Source organism: Sphaerodactylus townsendi, linkage group LG12, assembly GCF_021028975.2.
Source record: "Sphaerodactylus townsendi isolate TG3544 linkage group LG12, MPM_Stown_v2.3, whole genome shotgun sequence".
NCBI classification, from domain to species: domain Eukaryota; kingdom Metazoa; phylum Chordata; class Lepidosauria; order Squamata; family Sphaerodactylidae; genus Sphaerodactylus; species Sphaerodactylus townsendi.
Window position 1 is genome coordinate 36,511,398 of NC_059436.1, and position 26,644 is coordinate 36,538,041.

The window sequence follows — 26,644 nt, forward strand, 5'->3', positions numbered from 1 at the left end:
TGGACAGCCCTGTTCTATGGCATTATGCCCCACTGAAGTCCCTCCCCTCTCCAAACCCCACTGTTCTCAGGCTCCACCCCCAAAATCTCCAGCTATATCCCAAACCAGAACTAGCAGTCCCAGTTACAGTGAACACAGGTGCCAATCTGTGTAATGTACCTGATTTTTCTTTAAATATTGCATTAACCATATTACTTTATTCTTTCTCTACTATATTTTCTCCCAACCATATGTCGCAAGATCCTGCCCTGTGCTCAATTGCTTTCTGTTTTTCAAGTAGCAATATTTGAAGATTCTGTAGCATCAATGCAACTTGGGGAAAAGATTGACACAGTATTGTCAATTTTTTTAAAGACTTAAAAAAATTATTCCAAAACATTTCAATATATATATTTCAAAATGTTGTTTGAACAAACTAGCAGTAATACAAAGCAAAGATGTACTAAATATATATTTACTCATGGTTTGGGTAGTTTTTCAGTTGGGTGCTTTTTATTAACCTCTAAAAATTTTAATAGTATGTTTATAGTAACATACTCAATTAACAAGGGCAGATCTCTATGTTGTCCTGAGTTCCCTGAAAGATGGGTCAGATAAACATAGGATACAAGAACCTGGATAAGTTACTGGTTAAAAAGGGAGAGAAAATTTGCCATAGCTGCATGAAAGTGCCAGGAGAGGTTTATTCAACAGAAAGCTTTATACCAAACCTGAGGCAAAACTATTTAATGGGCAGCTAAAGTGCCTAAAGCTTGAGAAATCAATCTACAAGAACTGCATATCCGGAACACCATCTTCTACCTGCAAAGATGAATGTCAGCTAAACGCAATGTGAACAAACAGTATGTACCACGTTTATATGCATGCCAGTCATTTGTAGTGCAAGTCTATTCATGTTTACTCTGAAGTAAGTCCCATTGCACTCAAGGAGGTCTACTCAAGGTAAGAATTTGTGGAACTGCAGCAGCCCTGGGTGGGGGGAAAACAAACAGAATTTGTCAGGATTTTTAAAAAATAAAAATGCTCCAATAGACCTCTGTTCAACATGTATTTTTAATTTAAAATGTTTGACATCATATTCATAACAATACAGGTTTTAACTGTCATGTTTTGGAACTGGAAATTGCATGAGCATCCTTTATATACTATTGAGCTCTAGTAGCACCTTAGTAGAGACTGACAATTTTCAAGGTACAACCTTTCAAGAGACAAAGTTCCCTTTGTCAGATAGATAAACTGTACCCTGAAAATCTTGTCAGTCTGTGAGGTGATACTGGACTCAAATCCAGCTGTTCTACTGCAGAGCAACACAGGCACCCTCTGAAACTTTATATATCTTGCTGAAAACCATTGTGCTTTATTGCAAGAGCCATGGAATTGCTGCCTTTGGCTGGTCCTGAAAAAATTGTGTGGATTGTGCCTTTGTCACTGAGAGCACAACTTAAAGTGATGAATCTGGGCCTATGACAAATGTCTGTGGATGTCTCCTTGTAACAGTTGAGATGTGGAATAGATGCAGAGGCCCCTTCCGCACATGGGGAATAATGCACTTTCAATCCACTTTCACAATTGTTTGCAAGTGGATTTTACTGTTCTATTTTACTGTTTTACAACTGCAAAGTGCATTAAAAGTGAATTGAAATTGCTTTATTCTGCATGTGCAGAAGGGGCAAGAGAGAAACAAAAGAAGACCTGCAGTTTGGCTGAAATTGAAATACACTGGAGTGGAGGGTCTTACAAATCTGGGGTAATAGATAGTGCCAAGTAGGAGTGCATCTTTCCCTCCACCTTGTATGCTTGTATACGATAAGCATTGCAAAGACTCCATAAGTCTCCAAGGTTCTCTCAGCCGAAAATAACAAAATTGGTGGTGCTCTCAGTGGGATCTTTCAGCATTCAGAACAGTGGGAACTATGAAGGACTGGTGAGAGAAGTGGAATTGTCTGGCCTTCGCAAGATGCGAATTAGCCAAAAGCAAAGTATCGGTAGCTGCAGGATCTCTTTCTCTCAGCAGATTCCAGAAATGTCCAATGCTGTCTCCAGTGAAGGCTGCCAGTCTTGCAGCATCTGTCTTGGAATATCTCATTGTTCAGAGAAGTGGAGAGTGCATAGTGGTAATTACATGTTAATCTGACACTTGTAAGAGTCACTCTTTTCAAAACATTTTTGTTTCTGATATTGGATAGCAACTTCCAGAGTCTACCTAACAACAATTCTATCTTTCTTTCCCAGATTTACTATATTCTGCATATTTAGGGAAACATATGAGGGAATCGTAAACAGCATTCAGATGCACTCAATATACAGAGTGATTGAGGGTGGGGTAGGGAGAGAGACAGGAAAAGAGGATCAGAAGATAAGCAGGGATAAGAAACCACACAGGCAAAACCAGAACGTGCTTTATTTCAGATGTTTTCCCCACTGGACAAGCAGATAGCACAGTGTACACCCAACCCACCCACACACCAGTCTAAGAGCACAACACCCTTATTCCCTTTCTAACAAAGGGAAAGAAGGGAAGAAAAATGCGAGAGAAAAATGTTTTGCAAAGAAATATGGTGTTCACCTTCACTTTTAATCATTTTAATCTTATTTTACCCCCTCCCCAGATTTCTTTTAAAGAAATAAGCTACATTTTAATCCAACCCCGTAAACTCAACTGCACAAAAGCTTGCTTCTTGTTGCACACTATGGCCCCTTCCGCACAGGCAAAATAATGCGTTTTCAAACCACTTTCACAACTGTTTGCAAGTGGATTTTGCCATTCTGCACAGCTTCAAAGAGCACTGAAACCAGTTTGAAAGTGCATTATTCTGCATATGCTGAATGAGCCTGAGAGTCCAGAATAACATAATAAAATACACATGTCTGACCTGGAAGCACTTATAACCTGGCTACATCAGGGAAGAGAGCCAACATGGTGAAACCCAGATTTAAATCTATACTGTGCCAGGGACCTTCCTGGGTGACCTTGGACCAGTCACACACACACACAGCCTCGACCCTGGCAAGTATCTGGATGGGAGACCTCCAAGGAATACAGAACATGACATTGACACGGAAAATGGCAAAGCACCTCTAAGTCTCTTGCCTTGAAAACCTGCAGGGTTGCCGTAAGTCAGCTGATCTGTCAGTAAGTGGGGCCTAAAGGGACAGCTTCATCCTCTTAATTCTGCATCCTTGAGTGGTTCACCACTGTTCAGCGTCAGTGCAGAGGTTTGAAGGTCACTAGTCCAAATACATGCTGAGTCTAGCACAAGATTCGGCGTTTGGTAAACACGTGGTAAAAATGAAGAAGCTAGCCATGTTGGAACACAAAAGGAGGCAGACACTGTTTGCAGTTCTAGCTCAACGAAACAGAGGGGGACCAGATGGACTGGAATTATCTATGGGCAGGGGAAAAACCCATGGAAGCAAAGGATCTCTGAGGAGCAGTTGACCGGCATTAAGTTTCTACTGACCTTTTTACTGAACAGTTTCTCACTCTTGTTCGCTTGGGAACATACCCAACCATCAGAATGATCAGGACATCCTCCCAGAATCAGAGACACCCTCTGGCCTGGGATTTCCATCAGCACTTATAGCAGGTTGACCGTAGCCACTACCTGTTTGCAGCCCATTATGGCATACTGCCGCCCTCCTTCCACATAATAGCTGAGCTGACTGGCTAAATGCTCTATGTGGTTCGTGTCGGGGTAAATGCCTTCACTCATCATTTCCTCATAGAAGCAGCTCTGGATGTGGTTCTTCTCAAGCAACACAAACGGAACAATCTCCACAAAGCCCCAAAGAGGATGGACGTTACTGAGTACAGGACGGAGGGAGGTCATCAGCTCTTCCACCTCGCTTTGTGGCCGTGGGAGATCGCTGGAAACGTTCTGCAGAAGGAAATCTGTGATCTCTTTACCCCCCACCTTGCTTATTAGGATATACACAGCATTCAGAAACTCATTAGTTTGGTTCGTCTGGAGGAATCTGCTGAGGGTCTCCAACAGGGCTGGAGACATGAGTTCCACCTCATCCAAAATAAAGAAGGGGATCTTCTCTTCTATTTCAGCTTGGGTGACCATGTCACTGATCTTCTCAGACAGATCCAGCTGGCAGGCCAAAGATGACGCGTTGTCTGGGCAGTGATGCATCGTAAAATAATGGAGGACAAAACTGTGGCCTACGACTGACCTGAAGTGTTTGGCCAGCAACCAACCAACATGGCTCTTTCCAACCCCACTGGGACCGTTGAAGGAAATCACCAAGGGCTTGTTGTGTATGTGTGTGGCCAGGTAGTCTTTCAGCAAGGCTGTAATACTCTCGATGGCCAGTGGCTGCCCAAAGACCTCCCGGTGCATTGTTCTCTCCAGCCCATCCAAATCGTACTTCAGGAGGTTATCGTCCAAGTTCTCGATCGCATTCAATATTTGGAAGCAAATGATGCCAACGAGCAAGAGGAGACAACGCTTGGCTTTGCTCGTTTGCTCTGCTGGCAGGTACCTCCTGGTACTGCCTGGGTACAACACCCTGGGGTTCCTACTCCGCTTCCTCCGTTTGCTGGATCTGGTTAGGGGTGGCTGCACAGATGTGTCAAAAGTAAAATATTGTGCATTCTCAAAACTCGCTTGGCTCAAAATGGACGCAGACGCGCTACCCAGCTTGGCTTTACCCAAGGAGATCTGCCGCTGGAGGAACTTCGATTGGGGATCTCCCTGAAGAGTCCTCCTTTCTGTTGGCGAGCGGCCTTTTTTCAATATGTGGGCTGTCCTCCGTAGACGGATGATCGCTCGCATTGGGGAAGAAAGGAGAGAGATCTTCTGGGAGCATTTCTGTGCAGCAGCCCCACTGCTGGGCTTCTGGCCATCCATCTTGACCTGCTCCTGTATACCAGTCAGTCCTGTCTTCTCTGTAGAATGGGAGGAAAAACACCAAAGAAGTATGAAAATAGTGTAAAACACAGTATGGTGTGGAGGCTGATACCTGAGGCAGGAAACACCTGCAGAGTTGTGAAGCTCGCTGGGTGGTCTTGATTAAATTAATCTCCCTTAGCCTCACTGGTGTGGCCTCTAAACACCAGGGCTGGATTTATTATTATGCTAAACAGATTCCTGCAAAGTACCCAGAAGTAGAGTATTTTGCAAATTATCAAAGGTATAAAATGCATCAACTGCTCTTAATTAATGACTTGTGAAATGCTTGTGGCTTAATACTGCACATCACATAGTTCTGCAAGGAGTGATATAGTCTCTGTGAGTATGAGGACTGGATTACATTATCGAAAGGCAGTGCAAAGTAGGGCTGCCATTAAACATGCTCACCTTCCTAAAGTTTTAATGGATTTCAATGCACTTTTGATTTCTATTGCTGTATTTTGTTTTATTATTATTTGTTGTTGGTTTTACTGTATACCGCCCTGGGTCTCTACCACCTCCAGGGTCCTCAGCTGGGGTAAAATGCCTGGGTCTCCACAATAATTGCCAACTTCCTAGTATAAAATAAAAATGGCTAAGCTTCTAAATAACTCTAATGTTGAAATCTCTGAAGCTGTTGCTATATTTTTACTCTGTGTACTGCAAGTTGCGCAATAATGATCTTCTTATTGTATCTGGAATTCTTGACACACACCGGTTTTATGCCTAATAAAGGTTTTGGATTTGGATTTGGAACTTCCTAGTATTACAACTGATCTCCAGGCAACACAGATCAGTTCATCAGGAGAAAATGGCCACTTTGGAAAGTGGACTCTACAGAATTATATACCCCATTGAAGCTCGTCTGGTCCCCAAACCTTGCCTACTCAGCCTTCACCCTGAAAATATCCAGGTAAATCCCATCCCAGAATTGCCAACCCAGAATTGCCACCACCCAGTTGGATCACCATCAGGTTAACTTTCAGGACTGGGCCCCTGCTAGGATTGCCAGCTCTGACATGGGAATTTCCTGGAGATTTTGGGGGGGCAGCCTGAAGAGGGCTGGCTTTGTGGTTATAGGTTATAATACCTTAGAGGTTATAAACAGGTCATAATATCTTAGAGTAGGGATGGCCAACCTAGGGTGCTCCAGATGTTCATGGACTACAAGTTCATGTTCATGGACTACAATTCCCATCATCCCTTGCCAGCATGGCCAATGCCATGCTGGCAGGGGATGTTGGGAATTGTAGTCTATAAACATCTGGAGCACCATAGGTTGGGCCCCCCGCCTTACAGTCCACCTTTCAAAGATGCCTTTTTTCTCCAGGGCAGCTGATCTGTGTAATCTGGAGAACAGCTGTGATTCTGGGAGGTCTTCCGGCCCACTTGGAGGCTGGCAACATTAGCCCCCACTTTGTTGTTCTTGCTTTTTTTTTTCAGAATTGAAGTGTTAAAATGGCAGCAACATCCCTGTGGCAGAAACAAGGACGTCATCATGTCTAGCTGAGTCCAAAGCTCCTTTACAATAGGTCCCTGGAGACATTAACAACAACAGGCCACATGAATCATGCCCAATGCAAAGGCCACCTACGTAAATTGTGGTTTCCCTCCCCCTTTTTAAAACATAATAATTGACTAAGGAAGGGTCAGACCATGATCACTGCCACACTTGTATATATTTTAAAGGGTGATGATGTCCTTTTGAAAAGCTTGCATTTTATTTATGCCCAAAATAGAAGTTCTTAGATTAGAATCAGGCCCTACACTATGAATATTAATTGTGCGAAAGAGATCATTATTTTAGATACACAGTACCACTTATTTGCCAGCAGCGCCCCCTGGAGGCACAACCAAGTGTCTTCACACTTTGAATACAGATTTCACATTAGAGTTAACAGCAAAATTGTAATTCTCTCTCTCTCTCTCTCTCTCTCTCTCTCTCTCTCTCTCTCTCTCTTACACCCCCAGTTCATTTTAATGTAATTTTACTAGCACAGTGGAAACAGATGCTTCTAAACAAGAATTTCCCTGGATCTCACAAAATGAACAAAATTTATAGGGCAGGCAGATAGGGTAAAAGTTAAGGCATGTTGAAAGTTAAGGCATGCCTATGTACAGCCAGAAAATCTGTTGTATTCTGTGGGGCTTGAGTTAACATATGCAAATTAACTGTTCTTCCAAGTATCACCCACGGCTTGGCATTTGAAATTTTATTGCCACATTCATTGCTTCGCTGATACCAATTTATTAATCATTTTATAACATGTATTTGAATACTTTATAACAATAGCAATAATGATATAATCACATTTTATTTAGCCTTTGCATGTTTTTGTTACAAGACCCTTCTCAATGTTAGTGTTGCCTAATGGTTAGTGTAGCCTGACAAGCTATGAAATGCTAAAGAGTTTGGAACTTTTCTATACAGGGGGAAAAAAATCACTAAACAGAAAGATGGTAGAAACTGAGAGGAATGGCATTCACAGAAACATTTCCCCTCTCCATGTCTCATAACAGAACCAAAGACACTGATTGGTAATCATTTAAGATAAAAGAAATTAATTCCTTATACAATACACAATTAGGCAAATTACCACAAAATTTATCAGAGCCAGTAGCAGCCAGATAGTAAGATTCAAGGACAAACTGCACACATTATGCTGGAGATCTTAGGGGTGGCTTGGCTATGACTTGACTTGACTCTCGGGTGGCTGTAAATGTGTGAGAGGAATATAGATCAGGGCTGTGGCATTAGGGAGGGAGAGATCATTTAGGCCCCTTCTGCACACGCAGAATAATGCATTTTCAATCCACTGTGCAAAATAGCAAAATCCACTTGCAAATAATTGTGAAAGTGGATTGAAAGTGCATTATTCTGCATGTGCGGAAGGGCCCTTAGTCAGGAAGAAACAATTAGCCCGCACACTCCACCAGCCCTCCACACTCCACCACAAATATATATATAGTTAAAGCTATACAATGGCAGTGAGCATCAATAGCTAAATGAATCTCTGAATATAAGATACTGAGGGCAACCAGCATGGAGGGCTGTTCGAACACTGTTTTTAAGAAGCCATCTGCCTGTCCACTGTTGGAAACTACGTGGTAGCCTAGGTGGGTCATGGTCTGACTCTACAGTCCTCTTGCAGAGTTATGAAAATTGGATTCCAGTTTATTCTTGCCCACTTCCTGCTATGTGCTGCACAGCAGAGAAGCAATAGAGCCTTCTGGAATTGTGTTTCTTGTTCCACTTGGTTTGAGGAAGCAAACTAATCTGTGGGATTATCTATTCAGTTTACAGGAAACTAAACCATGAGTTGGATGCTACACACATAAACAAATGTCTGAAATGTATGTCTGAAATGCAGCAGCAAAGAGGAGTTGCACGCTTGTGTATTATTGGGCAGTGATATTTTTAGATGTACTGGATTTCATACCACTTCGTTGTTTTAATGTGTTGTAAAACATCTCCAGTCTAAAAGAAAGGCAGCCTATAAAATAGCAGCTTTAGAGTGTTACACCAAGTAGCAGAGCATGTCAAGCTTCTGCCAAGAGCAGTTGTGGCTATTATTACTGATTAAATTCCTCTGGGACAGGAGCAAAACAAACCAGTCAAACTTCATTCCTGAATGGAAGTGTTTTGCCCACTAAGAGCTGAAAGTAACAGTCTCCTGCCCCATAATTTCTTTATTCACTGCTGACTAGAGTGGACCATAGTAAATGTTCCATTCACATCCTCATCTATATTTCATCCCCCAACCAATACTGAACACAAGGCTGACTCTTGTAGAATGCTACTGGATCTCTATGTGATAGGAGCACACATTAAAAGTTACAACTTACAACTTCTAATCTTTACAATCACAGCAGATAAAGATGCTCTTACAAGATAATTTCAACACCATTTTGTTTTCTAAACTCATGGTCCGCCACCTGGACCAACAAGAATCAACTGCCCCCTTGGCTTTGTGGACACAGTGGACTGATCACCTGGCCTGATGCCCAAAAACACGTTTCTGTCCAGAAGTAGAGTTGCATACTTTTTAAATTTAGTCCCACTCTTATACTTTTAACAACAGCATCATAAACAGAAATTAAATAGGTTAAGTTTTTCCCTGGGATTCAAAACTCTTCACTTGCTGAGCTTCTTCGTGCTTTATTCCTACTAAAGGCACAAGAGCACAGCTAATTTAAAAGGTAGACAACTTTACTTAGAACACCCACTAAGCAGAAAACAAGTTTATACGAACAAAAACAGAACACTGATGCCAATTTTATGGGCTTTAACTGCATGTGATGGCAGAGAATTCTGAAAAATTAAGCTCAACTAAGGTTGATAACTGGTCAGGAAAAATACACTGAACCTTTAATAGATGTTTAATACCAGTAAGTGGAAATGGAAATTTTAAGTTTTTAATGACATGAAGTTAAATAACATTACCCAGTAATTGTGTGCAGATCAACTTGATATTAAAGAGCCAGCTGGTTTACAAGTTGGCAGACGTAATTTTAACATGCAATTCAATCAAAGCATGTACTTCTCTTCTAGAAGGCATACATGTGAAGATTTTGCCATGCATTTCCGGAGATATAAGATGCTTTATAGGCTAACCAATTAGCAAAGCCCTCACGTTTCCAGAGAGATAGAGAGAGATCTAACTGTCTGGTAAAATAGAACAGCAATTTCCGGTATGTACATACAAGACTCCCTTCCCTGATCCCTCAATTTTGCATCTTTGTGCTGAAAAAGTTCACGCTGTTGCTTTCATGCTCCCAAGCAACATTTTTCACCAAGGGAAAAATGGCAAGCATATCCTGAACTAGGAATGTCAATTTGTTAGCAGCCGTGTCTCCTGCACCTTTAATAGCTGACATTAATGATTTCACAACCAAACCCCCTCACATACTGATTTTTGCAGGTCAATCAAGACAAAACAAAAGTCCCCTGTTATGTTTTTGTTTAGGGGCAACCATATTCCATATTTTCTGCCAGAAAAAAAGTGACAACTCAAACAAAAAAGACATCTAATCCAACCCTGGTTACCTATGTTCATCCAAAAAGATTCCTGGTGCCTTTTTCTTGTCCATGTGCAGAAACACCTCTTTTATTCTTTACACCAGGAAAAAAAATGTTGTTCATCAAAACATTTGCATGTCAAACAGTAGCTAAAGGCTGCTCTCCAAATCATGGAAAGGGGTTAAAAAATTAGTCCCTCTTACATAGTTAATAACTTTCTACCAGCCCCTGCTGCAGTTTCCTATGTTGAACTTCCACACTTAGCAGATAATAGTGCACGTGGTGAGAGCCTGAATCATAATGATTTTTTGCAGAGAAGGCTGAAATTACAGGCATGGGAGGAAACAGCAGCCAGGCTTTCTTCTCCTTTTCCCCCTGGTCAGCAGACAAACTAGCAGCCCTACCAGCACCCTTCCCCAAGAGGCTGAACGTCCCACCCATAAACCCCACCCTGCAGACAGAGAGCGCCCATTACCGAGTTTCAGGTCTTCGGTGTCTCAGCATCAGGGAATTTTCTTCCCTCCTTCAAATGAACAGGCCAACCCCATCTGGAGGTCAAAGGGCAGCATTTGTAAGATGGGAGGGGGGGCTGCTCAGCCTTTGCTTATTGTAGCCTCTTGCGCAAAGGGGTTTCTGAGCTGCCTGAGAGACTGAAAATGGCAAAGCTGGGAGTGGCCCCCGCACTGGCTTGCTTCCTTCTTACACCCGCACGAGGCCTTATCTCGGTCTTGCTCTGCAGCTGTGTTTGGCTGCTGGCTGGCTCATAGCCTCCGGTGTTGCAAGAAGGTCACACAACACACACACATTTAGGCACGGAGCCCATTGGCTGTGGTCAGACCACAAAGGAAATTCAGCTCAGGCTACAAGGCCGACTCAGGCCCCTACCACCACCCATTCCCATGAGGCCCAGGCTTAGGTCACAGAGAAGGCAAGGGAGGGCAGGGTGAAGGACTACAGTGCCGGCCTATCTGCGCCTCCCAGTTTTGAGACTCAGCCCAGATCAGGACTGGAAAGGTCTGACAAGCTGTAGTTCCAATTGCCAGCTGTAAAACATCAAGGTCTGCTGCCTCTGCCAACTATCTCCCCCCATTCCCACATTGGCAGGGCCACTGTGCTTTTAATCGTGCAACACTCTGTTGTGAGGTTTTGTGAACATTTAGGGTACAATTGGGGGAGCAGCCAATTCAGACTTGTTCATCTGAGATTTTTAGGGTTCACTTTGCTGTTGTTCTTAAGGTGCCTATCCTAAAATGCAACAAAACAAGATTATAAATTTATCAGCACTGGCAGCTACAGATGCAGGCTAGACATCAGAAGAAAATACTACTAGAACACAGTCACACAACCCGGAAAACCCACAACATCTTGTCAACATTTGAAACAGTTCCTGTGGCTGAACCTTTAATAGTAGTTTCCTCTGCAGCGATTTGGAGATGACAGCATTGAATGCCACGCTGTAAAAAGTTTAACTTGCTAATTTCTAGGTATCAAACCTTTGCTAAAGTCTGTAGTGATGCACTGCTGACCCAGCAGCACCGTGGTAGAACGTTGGGACGCCAATGGACCTACGGCCTTGCTGGTCGCACCGCACCCCCACTCCTCATCCCCCTATGAGTCACGGGTCATGAACTGTCTGGCTCAGTCACCGGGCGCAGGGACAATGGTCTTGCCCCCAGGTGAGGATTAGGCTCAGACGCTTACGCTCCTCTCCGCACGTAGCCAGGTGAGATCATGCATCACATGATGATCTCCAGGTCTCCCAGTCTCCCGCTCATCTCCCTACCCACCTCCTTTACACGCCCACAATGAAACCCTAATAAAAGGTGCGAGAGACCAGCACAGGGAGAGTTGTCAGGATCACGAAAACCCGCGCTTCCTGTTGCTGACGCTCTCCGCCAGATGAAACCTCCTCCGCGTCTCGCCTATTCCTTAGCGACGACCCTGCGGGGTTGACTACAAAAGTCAAAGCAGCAGTTTACACTAGCTTTCAGTCCATCTCCTCCTGAAGAGCCCTGAGCACATCCATGATGGCTTCAGTCGTGAGTACTGCACTGCACACAGGTGTCTTGTCTTCAAATTCTTGCCAACTTGAGAAGGGCTCTGGCTGCCAAAAGCGTCACCACCTTTTTCAGCCATCCCTTATTGCTGCCCAGTTAACCACAGCAAGTTGAGCAAGAATGAGAAAGGAGTAATGTTTACATCAGTGCTACCGGCTGATAGCTGTGAATCAAACTACTGTTAAAACAGTGGGAGACTGAGAAATAGGCAGCTGCATTCGTGGCTGACAGAGACTGGTAGGGAGGGGAAGAAAAGATAGTTAGCTGAGGTTGGTGAGACCAGGCTAAGGAGGAGAGAGGCCAAGCATTTAAAAAGCAAAGGCCCAATCTAACAGTGTGGTAGGCAGAAATTCCACAGATGAATCATAACCAGGTAAAACTGCATCAGATGAAATTCTATTGGTTACATTGCTGTTAAACACAGATATTCTGTCAGCAAGAGCAGAAGGAACGTACTAATGATATCCAGGCAGCCAGAGAGTAGAAGAGGAAACTTGTGGGGGAAAAAACAGAATCCAGTGATTGCCACTAACTGAGATTAGCATACCCTTCCCTTGATCATAACATACAACCATCTGCCTCCTCTTCAAAACTTAAGCTTCGGAAAGGAACAACATCTAAGTTTGACATTTGCCTCCTGAAAAAGCAGTCAGACTAAACGCCAAGGCTGCCAATTAACTGAATGCTGTCGTTAGGCCTCCCTGAGCTACTATGTGCAGTTAGCTAAGACTCACCGTTGCAAGAGTTCCCGGTATCAAGTGAATGTAGCCCCATGGCTTCCTCTTTCTTCCTTCCTCTCTGACTTTTACAGCCAGACCAGTTTTCCTCTGGGCGTTCAGTGGAATGAACTCTCCTTACAGGCATGCAAATTTCCTGAGAAATGTTCAACAAAAGGCAGACATATTTCATCCTTTGCATATCTATTCTAAAGACCAGGAAATATATATATAGGGTGTGTGTGTGTATAAAGTTTATAAAAATATATTGTTGCAAACTCAAATACATGTATATAAAGACAAAACTATAGTCGCTTATAATAGATTAGACCAGTGGTGGCAAACCTATGGCATGGGTTCCAGAGGTGGCACTTAGAGCCCTCTCTGTGGGCACGTGCGCAGAGAGTTTGTCATGTGGGGTGGCACAGAAAATTGCCCCCCACACATCTAGGCTGGCCTGAACTGCTGGGCACGACATTCACACACCACAGCAAGCAGGAAAGACTCGGCTATTTTGTGGTGGGGGTTTATTGGGTTTCAGAAAGATAAAGTTTTACTTCCCTCTCCCCCCACACCCCTCCCCCTTCTCACCAGGCCCCCAGTGTGATAATAGTGTAATTATTTCAGGGAGATTAATAGCATTAAACCTAAGACCTAGTTTTGGGGAAGCAGTGTAGGTAACCCTGTTAAGAACTGTGAAGCTCCACTGATTTTCATGGGAAGAACTAAAGCGCAATCCTTTACCTGGGAGTAAGCACAGTTGCTGGCAATGGGGCTTGCTTCTGAGTAAACCCTCCTAGGGTCATGATTCACCCATTTGAGGAGTTGCACGGTTGCTTCAAAGCAAAGCCACCAACTTCCATCAAGCTTGCTCCCAAGTAACGTGTACCTTGGAGCCAACCATTTTTTCTAAACTAAAACCTCAGTATTCAGGTTAAATTGCCATGTTGGCACTTTGCAATAAATAAGTGGGTTTTTGGTTGCAGTTTGGGCACTCGGTCTCTAAAAGGTTCGCCATCACTGGATTAGACCATGCAAAACTATAGATTAGCTATGTAAACAAATAACTCTGTAGTTATTTACACTAGCTTTCAGTCCATCTCCCACTGAAGAGCCCTGAGCACATCCAAAGACGGCTTCAGTCATGAGCACTGCACTGCACTGCATTTACATTTATATTCTATCCTATATTCAGACCACCCTCATAACATGATATGGACTGCAATTTGAACTGCACTTCTGCCATCTGATAAGTAGTTTGGAAATTGGTATTTGTTTTCTATGTATGGTTTTAGCTCGCTGTTATTGGTTTTATTTGTGAAGTTTTTAATATGTATATTGTACACCACCCAGAGCCTTTTGGGGGTGGGTGGTATATTAAATTGAATGAATGAATGAATATTTACAGTAACAGGCATCTGGAGAGATAAGGAAAGAAGAAGGAAGAGTTTGGATTTATACCCTGCCTTTCTGGTGTGATCATGTAACCTGAATGGCCAGGCACCCTACAGCAATAGAAGTGCCAAAAAGGGGGGGGGGTAATTTACATTCCTTGGCCACACTGCCCACCTCCCTCTGCTAGTGCTTCTGGTCTCTGTCTGCCAGACCCTATTCCCCCAACCAGTTGAGCTGTAGGCCCCCCAGCAATTTCCTAATTGATTCTAATAACCAGTCTGCCCCGGGAAGACCTCATCCTGGGAATAATTAAAAGAATTGTCCCGTAGACAAAAGAAATGCTTAGAATCCAGCTACCAAATGTATATATGAAGTTTTAAACACCTGCAAGTTCATAGTTTTGAAACAGCTGATCAAAACAAAAGACAAATATTTAATGCACAAAGTAGACAACCACCACCACCTTTCTCAAAATGTCTCAATTCAGTTCACAATTTATCTATTAAAAGCTAATAAAATAACAATAAAGCGTCTATAAAGCAATATGGAAATGCATGCCCTAGTTTACAAAAACACCCCTATTAAAAAGTTTTCCTCCCTCCCTTCCTTTTATTATTATTTTTTACAAAACCTGCTTGAAGGACTGGAGTTGGAAGGCTTTCTTAGCTCCCTCTGGTAACTTGGTTCACCAGGCAGGGGCCACAACCAAAAAGGCTTGAGCAATTACTAAAACAGATCTTACTTCTCTGTAGGAGTGGGATCGTCAAACGTTCAGATCAGATGAACTGTGGTGGCACAGCGGAGTGAAATGGCAGAGGAAGCTATCAGATTACAACCTAAGACGTCTTTTTTGTGGGGGGTAAATTCTTGACCTTTCAGACAGGAACATGTACTCATTGGCCCCACGCTGGCTACAGTCCTGCCACTGGCATGAGTTGGATGCAGCCAACTGTTTTAATTTCACCGAATCCCTTCCTCACAACAGTTCCCATTTCACACAGCTTTTGTCTTTGCAGGTCCTAGGAGCCTCAGGATAGCTTTTTTGGGTAAGAGAGCCCCCTCCCTTTTTCAGAAGTGGAAAAGCCGGTTGAATCCAATCCCATGTTATTACAGGCTCTGCAGAAAGAGGAAGTGGAAATCAAACAAGCAAAAGTTTCTGCCTGCCAGATCACAATCTGCAAGAAGAATGAGCATCCCTGCTCTACCCTAGGAATTGAGAGAAAACTGTGTTCTTTCCAGGACGGGACTGTGACTCATGGTGGGCTCTGAAACCCTGCTTTTCCCTGGCTTTATCAGAGACTCTAGCTGGGGTCTCTTTCGGCTAGCAGAAACTTTGTGATTTTAATGGCTGAGGGCACTGCAGAAATATTGCTGGAGGGCTTTTCGTATCATTTCATCTCCAAACCAGTATGAGCATCACCTAGTTTCTTCATATTAGGTTCAGAAGCTCTACCAGCAACAAAACAAAATAATCCACACAAACAAACTCTATGGGAGCAGCAGTGGCATAGTGGTTAAGAACAGGTGCATTCTAATCTGGAGGAACCGAGTTTGATTCCCTGTTCTGCCACTTGAGCTGTGGAGGCTTATCTGGGGAATTCAGATTAGCCTGTGCACTCCCACACACACCAGCTGGGTGACCTTGAGCTAGTCACAGTTCTTCTGAGCTCTCTCAGTCCCACCTACCTCACAGGGTGTTTGTTGTGAGGGGGGAAGGGAAAGGAGATTGTAAGCCCTTTTGAGTCTCCTTACAGGAGAGAAAGGGGGGATATAAATCCAAACTCCTCTGCCTCCATCCTCTCCCCCTCCCTCCCTCCCTCCCCCCCTTCTTCTTCTTCTTCTTCTTCTTCTTTTCCTTCTCCTCCTCCTCCTCCCCTTCTTCTTCTTCTTCTTCTTCTTCTTCTTTTTCTTCTTCTTCTTCTTCTTCTTCTTCTTCTTCTTCTTCTTCTTCTTCTTCTTCTTCTTCTTCTTCTTCTTCTTCTTCTTCTTCTTCTTCTTCTTCTTCTTCTTCTTCTTCTTCTTCGTTGGAAATCCTAGTCTTTGAATTTAGCTCAATGTGAGTACCACTTTCTACATACACCCTGTTCACAAGTTCTATTACAGTGAATGTGTGTATAATCCACTGACAGAGTAATTCTTAAATTACATTCAGTGCATGAACAGCTGTAAAGCCCACATTTATCCAGGTATCAACCTCAGGTTCTCGTCTGCAATGCCACTCAAAGGTACAAGATGCTCTGTTGTCTTGTTTGCTTCTCTGCCTTCTCCTTCAGCCAGGGGCCTGCAAAGCCCACATTCTTGGCATTAAAAGTCCTCCGTTAATCTCTGCTCTGCACATTCATCTCGTTCAGCCTACTGGGCAAAGGCATCTGTGGAAAGGGATGAGCAATAACTCCAGAGCAGCCACTGAGTAAGATATGTTAGGCTGTCTCGATGAATTTACGCAGAGGAAAGAATTTGGGAATCTGGCTTTGCAAGGATGAGAACAAATCTCTTCGTAATCCTAATTATCATCTGTGTATCACTTTCAGGATTTCAAAGCTTTTCATATTGTCTTACTGCTTTCCTCACAACAACGCCGTAAGGGACAAAATTTGTAGCTGAGTCTCTCAGGCACTACACAATGCCAGGTTTCCAAACACAATGTCCTCTTCTGCACAGCAGTGGAAAGTATCAGCAGTCTGTTTTTCTAGAAAGCAGAACAGTCTAAGAAATCAGGCTGTACTTTTATACTTTCCTTTATTTAGGGCTTACATCCTGCCTTGCCCCAGCCAAAGGCCAGGCTCAGGGCAGCTCACATAGAAACACAGGAGCAGGCAACTCCCTGAGCCTCAGGTCCTGAACTACTGGGTTTGCAGGGGTAAAGGCCTAACACACACTTTCTATTAGACTAGCCCTGGAAGTGTACAGGGTGCTTCACTTGTAAAGTGGGCAACATCACCCTGTGTGCCAGCAAGATCTCTGGATCAAAGGATGTGTGAGTGGTTGGAATAGTATTAATACCTGTTCTGCCCCCCAAGTTAATCTTTTTGAGGTGCCCTGTACTTGGCTAGGAATGGGGGAGACACAAGCCAGGTTCAACAGTTCTTACAATGGGTTTATTACTGGAGAGAAACAAGACCCTAACTCCTCCCTTGGGTCTATCTAAGTCAGAGTACTTGCTTGTCTTGAGCAGGTTTGAATCTGTAGACCAGTGGTGGCGAACCTTTGGCACTCCAGATGTTATGGACTACAATTTCTATCAGCCCCTGCCAGAATGGCCAATTGGCCATGCTGGCAGGGGCTGGTGGGAATTGTAGTCCATAACATATGGAGTGCCAAAGGTTCGCCACCACGGCTGTAGACTGTGACTTCTCTCAGTTGCTTTAGGAAAGTCCACTCTGTCTTGCTTCCTTTCAGCGCTTTCAGTCTTTTTCTAGTTCTAACTGCTATTAAACTTGATTTGTACTCTATGGACCACCATATATTAATATGGATGTCACAAATATTCTGGTTTCCAACACCCTTAACACCTCTCTCAGACTGACTAAAACCATGCTAACTAGGGGGAAACTAAAGCTTAATGGGGAAATAACAAAAGCCTCTGTGGGGGTATAACAATTCCGTAAGAATAATCAAATATCATGAGATCATCAATAAGTATAAGACTCACATCAACACAACATTTACTCAGGATCCTACAGAACAGGAATCAACAATTAATTATTTGGTGCTTGATTTGCATGCTATAAACACAGTAAAAAAATGCAAAAGCTGATCAAATGCAGGTGGGGTTGAAGGTGCCTCTTGACTGTGATAAGGGACAGGCTTGTGTGGTTTCTCCATCACTGCTGTGGCTCCAATACAAAATATAGCAGTGACAAGCTTCTATGTGGCAGGTTTCCCAGCTGCATTCTTTCTGTCCCATGCGCTGCCACTGGGGCTTTCAGTGTTTGTTTGTTCAATCTGTGCCAACAGGTTATCTGAATTCCCAGCTTTCATTTAAACAATGAATGTCTCTATCCGCTTGTGGAGATAGAAGGACAGTGGTGGGATTCAGCCGGTTCGCACCACTTTGGCAGAACCGGTTATTAAAATGGTGCTTGTAAACAATTAGTTGTTAAATTATTTGAATCCCACCACTGTATAAGGGGAAATGTGTCTTTCTGCAAGAAAAGGGACTAGAGACTTCCTTTTTAAAAATGAAATCTGTGGATTCAGATAACTTGATGTATAGTTTGTTATAATAACGTTTGATTGGTGATTTTAAAAAAGCAATTGGGGGTAGCTCTAAGGATCCCGCAGGGGCAGGGGAAATGGCTCCCAAATGTTGTTTCTCTTGGTGGTCAATATCAATTATTATTTTTAAATAGTGCTATCTTTTCTTCCTCTGTGTTTTGAAAACCGTTTTAATCCATGGTTGCTCTTGATTGATATTACTAATTATTTCGCAATATTTTTATGTGCTGGTAAACTACTTTGTATGTAAGAGGAAATTAACCTCATCAATAAATAAATGCTGTGCATTTGACGGTAATTGTGCTTAATTTCTGCTCACACTAATTATGAAGAGCCAGGAAGACCCCTTTTCATTAAGCACTGCCTGCATACTTTTCAGACATAATTTCACAGACTTCAGGGCTAGAAACTTCACTTTTTAAAACTGAAATTTAAACCTGATTCTCATATTGCTGAACTTTGCACTTAGTGGTGGCTGCACCATGAAATTATGAATACACACAACCCTTGAAGGACATGTAATTCCTGAACTGCTTATCTTTGGCTCCAGGCCACACTCTAGAGTCTACTGCTTGTGAAGTCGATGGTGCTGTGATAGACTAGAGTTCCGTGTGAAGCTTTTCCCACACTCTTTGCACTGAAATGGTTTCACCCCAGAGTGTCCCCGGCAGTGTCTATACAGAGCTGAGCACAGGCTGAACCTCTTTCCGCATTCCTGACACTGGTAAGGTTTCTCCCCTGTGTGGATTCTCTGATGTTTGATGAGGTCTGAGCTCTGCCGGAAGCGCATCTCGCACTCAGTACACTGGTATCGTTTCTCAGCAGAGTGGCTTTTGAGATGCCGGTGAAGGGCTGTACTTTCGCTGAATCTACTCCTGCATTTAGGGCACTGATATGGTTTCTCTCCCAAATGTATTCTCTTATCTCTAAGAAGCTCTGTATGCCTGCCAAAACTGTTGCCATACTGTCTAGCTATATTTGATTTTCCTCCTGTGTCCACACCAGTGCCCTGAATCTTCTGGTGCCTTGTATCATGATAAGGAGCAGAAATGTCCATTGTTGATGGAAGTCCGACGAGATCATTTGCAGTTCGAACCTGGCTAGCCCACACTCTCCCCTGGTCATGATTCTGCACAAAGTCACCCGCATGTATTGCTGGCAAGGACTTTTGTAGTTCCTCTGCCTCATCCTTCAAGGCAGACTGCGGCCCTTTTTCTCTAGGGATCATTCCAACATCTGTAGGAAGAAAGTGGAGAGAGAAAAGATTGTTTTATATCAGTGGATGGGAGGACATCAGAAGAACCTTCAGCTCTTTTGGCTGTTTTGATTTTAGAGGGCATCAAACATGGCTTGTTTGGCTTTGACATATATGCTAAATACCTCTGCAAGTCATCTGTCAGACATTAAGTGCCAAATATAAATATACATCAGTTATCCAATATTATCACAAACCAAACTCGGATAACAAGGAAGCCAAGCTCTGAAGTCAATTATTTGGAGAGTGTTCAAAGAACAGCTGGAGAAAATCTGATATGAAGAATCCCAGAGCACTCATTTGTTTAGCTAGACTTCAGCATGTTTCTGCCAGTCCTTTATCCTGAGGGAAGCTGAAGGTCAACATCTCCCTCTGACCCGATGTGCAGATGATATGAGCATGGCATTCCTCGAATTTCAAGTACTAGGGAGAGAAGCCGCTAATCTGAAGTTGCTCCTGAGAAGTTACAATAAATGAAATTCCAATCCCTTACCTTGCCAGCTGCTATCAGCCTCGCTCTCTTCTCCACCTTCCTGGCAAGCAGTGTTCTGCCCGGGTCCTGAGGCACCTGGCTCTTTCTCACATGCATTTGGGGCCAACTCCTAAAACAAACAAGGTGTCAGGCCCGAGAGGACCAGATATTCTTCCCCCCACCCCCTATCCCTACCTAGATTGTATGTTCCTCAGGGCAAGGCACAGCTTCTTGTATGTTACTCTGTAAAACGCCAGGCACCCTTCAGGCGCAATAGCAGCAGCTATTGCTTCTTTGCCGTTCTTTCCCACTAGGTAGCAATGGCTGATGTCATAGCTCCCTCATGTTGTGAGGAGAGGAAGAGAAATGAGTTTGTAAGCAACCTAGAGTCTCCTTACAGGCTTCACATGTAGAATTGTGGAAACAAATCCAGGGCACCAAATAAGAGTCCACTGCTTATGTGGAGTCAAGAATCAAACCCAGATCTCCAGAACAGAGTCCACCACTCTTAACCTACACCATGCTGGCTCGCTACACAAAAGGAAACATCTGCTCCCCTCCTGTAGGCACTGCCCTGTACTCACTTGTTTTTCCCAACTTCGGGCTTTTTCATGCAGCAGGAAACTCTCCAACAGGACTGCCGCTTGGATACAAGTTTCAGGCCCTTGACTCCTGAGCCAGTTCTGGGTTTCATTTGGCAAGATGGCCAGAAACTGTTCCAGAATCAAAAGTTCCAGGATCTCCTCTTTTGTATGTATCTCTGGCCTCAGCCACCAGTAGCAAAGTTCCTGGAGTTGACCATAAATCTCCAACAGATCCTTACCTTCCGGATAGCAGAACTGCCTAAAGCGTTGACGCCACATCTCTGGAGTAACGCCATGTGTTTTCAAGATGGCCTCTTTCAGTGTTTCATAGTCCTTTACATCGCAGGAGATCTGTCGGATGCTCCCACTGAGGGCTGGTGCGAGTCGGGTCACCCACTCTTCTTGAGGCCAGTGACAGGCTTCAGCCACCTGCTCAAAGGTGCCCAGGTAAGCCTCAATATCATCCTGTTGAGTTAACAGAGGTGGCTGCAAGTTGTTCCAAGCTGGAGTAATGGGGGTTTGTAACTCTTTTGGCTGCTGGGCTGCCAAATTCTGAAATGTTATCCTTTTAGTCTGTTCCTTCTTCACAGCTTGTGGTAGCCTCAACCCCAAGAGTTCATCGAGGAGTACTGCCTTTTCCACCTTTCCACAGTGGAAGCTTGCTTGAACTTGTTCTTTTTCAACATTGTGGTCTAACTTTGCTTGGAAGCTGAGACCTTGGACAAGCAGCTCAGCAGCCATTTTGCTTTCCATGAGGTCATGGATGGTAGCTTAAACTGGAATCTTCTCTGAACTTGGAGCTCCAAGATAATTTCTCCAGCTCTTCCTTCAATCGATGCAGCTCATAATATCCAACAAAGACCTTTAAGCAGCATGGCAGAATCTGAATTTGAGTTTTGGTGTGAGGGGAATAAAATGTGTATTTACCAAGTTCTGGGAAAGGTGTGGAGAAAACATAACAAGACTATATCAAAGAATTAGATCCCCTTCCTTGCATAGAGTGGAACTTCTCATCTTAGTAAAAAGATAAACTAAATGAGACCATGATAGAGCTTTATAAAATTATGCATGGTCTGGAGAAAGCAGACAGGGAGAGAACTTTGCCTCTCTCTCCAAGACGCTGGAACTCATGTTCACTCAACGAAGTAGATTGGCAATAGATTCAGCACCAACAAAAGGTCTTTCATATGACACACAATTAATTTGTGGAATTCACTACCACAGGACGCAGTGATGGTTACTAGCATTAAAAGGGAATGAGATAAACTCATGGAGGGTATTTAAATAAATGTTAATCAATGGCTATTAACCAGGATAGCTAAGGAGAAACTCCACATTCAGAGGCTGTGTATATCTGAATACTGCTTAGGATCAATAACTGGAGGATTCATTAGTTGTCATTGCCAAGGGCATGCGGTTGGTTGCGGTGAGAGGCAGCATGCTGGACAAAATGGTTTGATCCAGCTGGACTCCTTTTATATACTTCAGTTAGCCAAACTAGCCACAGAAAAAGCAGTTGTGTTTTAAAGAGGCCGAGAGAAACAAACCTGGGGCTTTAGAGGTGTTGCTGTTTACTGAGTTGCTGCTCCTAGAGAGGGCTTGTTTCCTGCCTCTGCTTGCTTCCCTCTTAACCTGCCTATATGTAACTTAACAAACATTAAAATCCCTTCAACATCCAGCACTCCCCCACCCCACCCCAAAGTAGGAAGATGCCCCTGCAAATTTGTCCTGGCAACTCTTACTTGCAGGGCTTATACTAAGTAATGGGCTATCCACAGAACTTATTTCTAATGCTCTGAAGAGACATTAAAGAGCACCTCAGATCAGGTGTAGTTATTTTCCATCAGAACTGACTAGAATCATAGAGTTGGAAGAGACCACAAGGACCATCAAGTCATACAAGCTGTCCATTCTGGAGGTCTGGAGCTGGTATCAGCACTTTCAAAACAGAAAGCAAAACTGTTTGGTGGATTTGAACCTTCCAGTTCTCATTAACCCTTGACCAAATTGAACTGATGTGGTCTTTGTGGCCCAAACAAATAGGCCCGCACAATTAAATTAAAGCAATTAAAGTATCTTGTGGCATTAAAGAATTGCTCTAATAAGGCTGTCTGTTGTGTCTCCAAGAAGCAATGAGCTCGGCTTGCTCTGGCCTTTTTCTTCTGCCAGTTAGCCTTCTACAAGGATTACTCATTCTACATCAGGTGTGATTGGATAATTCACTGGTTCCCAAAGCCAAACAAAAGTAAAATGACTTACCTTCAGAGGTGGGTGCTCTGCACATCACAGCTCTGAGCTGACTTCCTTCCAGTCTGGTAACATGCTCAAAATAGTCACTTGTGCATAAACTTAGAGATTGCAGTTTTTACTCCTGTGCTTTTTGAGCTTCTAGTTTTAATTCAGGAAAAGGAGCAAGTTTCAGCTCTCAGAAATTTAGGAAATGTTCATGTGGGTTGTTTGATCTTCAAGTTTCATTCCTATCCCACTTCTCAAAAAGACCATTTGCTTAGTAAAGTTCTCAGTGAACAAGGAACTGTGCTTTCAGAAGCAGTGTGTATAAGTTTCAGGCACCCATCTCCAAGGGGAACCAGGAAGGAGGAACTAACAACCTAGTTTGGTCTCAGACTGCTGCCCAGTTCCGCATAGCTTTAAGGAACAACCTCAGTGTAGATTAGAGAGAAAAACAATCCTCCCTTTTACGGAAAGCGAAGGACTGTAGATGCTAGACAATTAGAATTGCCAGCTGGCCTTACTCTTTCTAACTTTCAACTATATCAGGGGTAGGGAACCTGCGGCTCTCCAGATGTTCAGGAACTACAATTCCCATCAGCCCCTACCAGCATGGCCAATTGGCCATGCTGACAGAGGCTGATGGGAATTGTAGTTCCTGAACATCTGGAGAGCCGCAGGTTCCCTACCCCTGAACTATATGAAACTTCATTTGTAAAATTTCTGCAAGTCAGCTTAATGTGAAAGACAGAGAAAGTAGACGGGTAGGGAGAATCTTTTGCATTAAAAAAACTCATTTGCTGGAAGGAGAAAAGTTAGAAGAAACTGTGTGAGGATCCTTCTGTATTCAACAGGTGAGGTTTATTGGCGTTGCCCAAAGCAGACTGTCTCCACTTTTAATGTGCGGAATTATCTTTTGGAGCTTAGTGAGTAGGGGTAATGGAGATCTGTAACCTGTGTCTATGAGGATAATCCAAATGGAAGCTCTCCAATGAAGAGTTATGATAGTAAGGATATTAATAGAATCAATTTATGACTGATCAGTATATCCATCCACACACTCACTGCATACAAGAGCTAACTAGAAGGAGGCAAGGAAGTGGATAGATTTCAGAGATGGGTGATATTTACCAGTTCAAATCAAATAACTTTATTGACAATCTTAGACCAGCAATTAAGAAATTAGCATTATTTATCAGCTCAGTAGAGGTAGGGTCCATCAATAGCAGCAGATAAAAGGGAAAAGGGCCCACACAAACTTGAGTGTGTATGCGCGAGGTGAGACAGTGGAGATTAACTAGTCCCATTGTTCAGCCAGGCATGCCTTGGGCCATGGGAAAATTACAGCTTCCAACTTCTTCCTTCCATCCTTCGACACACAAGCTGGAGACCCAAAGATTCCGGGAAAACTCCATTTTGTGTGGAGCAGTGTTTTCTTCTCATGTCAGTTCCTGTTCCCCATGCCACTTATAGCACACTATAGTGGGGTGAGGCCCAGGGGCTTCCTTTGACTTAAACTCAGCATAATTTATCCCCAGAATATTTTTGTTGTCCTGAGTGCAGATTTCAGCCCCAAAATGGTTATAAAATATCAGTACTCAGTTCTAGAACACATGAAGCAATTGTGTCAAAATAGTGTGTTGGAGCATGTGCAGAGTGCAATCCCTCCACCAGTAAGTAAATATAACGAGTCCCCTCTGTCAGGGGTAGCCACATGCAAGGAAAGCAGGATTCCACCTGTACCTTTGAGCCAGCAGGGTATAGTGGTTAAAATGAAGAGTTTCAACTGGGGAGACCAGGACTCAATTCCCTGCTCAGCCAAAAACCTCACAGGGTGGCCTCAAGCCAGCCATTCTCTTGCAGCTTAACTTGCTTATATGGTTGCTGCAAAGATTAACAAGGGGGCAGGGGGAAAAGAAGGCAATCCAGCATGCACTGCCCTGAGCGCCTTGAAATGAGGGCAAAATAAGAGTGAAAGAGTGTAGAAGAGGATGGGTTACCCATTAGAAAGCAAAAATACCACAGCTCCAGCTCAAACACATGCACACGCAAAATAATGCATCTTCAAACCACTTTCACAACTATTTGCAAGTGGATTTTGCTATTCCGCACAGCTTCAAAGAGCACTGAAAGCAGTTTGAAAGTGCATTATTCTGCATGTGCGGAATGAGCCACAGGGATAGACAGCAGGAGCCCTCTTCCCTTCTAAGAAGGGGTGCTTTGCAAGGTAGAAGATAGCTCTCCTAGGCTCACATCCCAGCACTTCTTGCAGAAGGAAAAGAGGGCATTGCTACTGGTTTAGGACAGTATTTTGTTACCTGGACTCGTTACCTTTACTATCAACCTACTCTCAGATTAATCATCCACCCACCCTGCCCAAGCCCTTCTCTTTATTTCATCCCCAGATCTGTACTTTTTTGTTGCACTCTCTATTGCCCAAATGCCTTTAGCCAACTTACCCAGCTGCCCGCTCCTGTGAAGAACACAGCTAGAAACTTGTAGAACTGGCCTTAGCTCAGAGCAGAGCAGGAAGTCAGAGTGCTGTTACCAGAGATGTATACATGCAAGGACCTGCATGTGCCTACATGTGCTTATTTCTACAGCCACTCTAGAAAACAGTCCTCTTTGGAATTAACTCTTAGGGAGACCACTTGGCAATTAATTTCCATACATAGGGCTGTGAATGCTCTGACTGCATGGAAGCACTAAATTCAGCTGCATAATGACCTGACCTTCATGTAAATCAGATCAAGCTTCTAATTCTTACAGCACGAAGAAACACTCAGCAGCAACTAGGCATTACATGCTATACTCTTTTCCACCAAAAGATGACAGTAAAAGTATATTAATCCATTTCCTGGACCTTTTTTGTTCTAGAATGCTCCACTTGGGTCCTAGTGCCTACCTAGTTTTGTACCCCCACCCCCCACCCCCAAGGCAGTAGGACCCAAACCAGGGGCGTAACGAGGCAAACTGTAGCCCTGGGCAAAACCTGAGTTGGATGCCCCCCCCCCCCGCCCCCATGGTCGGCCACTTCACCACGACCAAAATATTTTTGCACCAGGACATTGGTGCGTGCAGGGGATGAATTTTTAGACACATCAGCACTAAAATTTCAGCATATCATCAGGAGACTGTCCTTATGCTACCCCCCAAGTTTGGTGAGGTTTGGTTCAAGGAGTCCAAAGTTATGGACTCCCAAAAGGGGTGCCCCATCCCCCATTGTTTCCAATGAGAGCTAATCCTCAAATTGCGTGCCCTATGCAGCCCTTTGTCTGGAGTTAGGTCAAAACTCCTTGGAATCAGCCGCTTGGCTGAGGGCTTTTAGATTCTGGCTGCAAATTCATTTTCTCTCAGACTGTAATTCCCTGGTCCACCGTCTGCTCTCTGACACCCATTCCAACCCCTGGTTTTCCATAATTGAAGAAAAAATGGCCTCTATTGGACTGTCAGTGGATTCACTTTGCCCTTTGTCCTATTCAGAAGCTTATAGAAAATTAAAAGGTCAACTATTGGATAGAGAGTTCTCTATCCTAATCACCGCAGCCGAGAAAACATGCTCCTCCCTGTATTTTTGTCGCCCATTTCAACAGGACCACTTGGCACACTACCTGTATTGCTTAATAAACCCTGCTCAAAGGAGAGCCATAATGCTTGCCAGGTTTAATGTTATGCCTTCTGCCTTGTTACATGGCAGATTTAATAAGCAAGAAAAGGCTAAAAGATTGTGCCCATGTAATGATGGCTCAGTTGAATCTCTGGCCCACCAATTACTCTGGCCCACCAATGTCTCAGATTGA

The 26,644-nt window shown here is 43.7% G+C and overlaps 2 protein-coding genes across 3 annotated transcripts; both read right to left on the bottom strand.

The window, feature by feature from the left end:
• Positions 1-1,039: 1,039 nt before the first annotated feature.
• Positions 1,040-25,353, bottom strand: TOR4A (torsin family 4 member A). 2 transcript variants are annotated; one of them, XM_048513313.1, is made up of 3 exons: positions 25,304-25,353; positions 12,710-12,848; positions 1,040-4,894 (listed from the first exon to the last, which is right to left on the bottom strand). In XM_048513313.1, exons 2-3 carry the CDS (start codon positions 12,837-12,839, stop codon positions 3,579-3,581), a joined length of 1,446 nt encoding a protein of 481 aa, XP_048369270.1. In that variant the 5' UTR covers positions 12,840-12,848; positions 25,304-25,353; the 3' UTR covers positions 1,040-3,578. The 2 variants fall into 2 exon arrangements, with proteins under 2 accessions (XP_048369270.1, XP_048369271.1); XM_048513314.1 differs by lacking the exons at positions 12,710-12,848; positions 25,304-25,353 and adding an exon at positions 10,394-10,675.
• On the bottom strand, positions 17,735-23,340 carry LOC125442146 (zinc finger and SCAN domain-containing protein 9-like). Its single transcript, XM_048513312.1, has 4 exons — positions 22,875-23,340; positions 20,616-21,498; positions 20,053-20,161; positions 17,735-19,540 (listed from the first exon to the last, which is right to left on the bottom strand). The coding sequence occupies exons 2-4, from the start codon at positions 21,366-21,368 to the stop codon at positions 18,870-18,872; spliced, it is 1,533 nt and encodes a 510-aa protein (XP_048369269.1). The 5' UTR covers positions 21,369-21,498; positions 22,875-23,340; the 3' UTR covers positions 17,735-18,869.
• Positions 25,354-26,644: the final 1,291 nt, after the last annotated feature.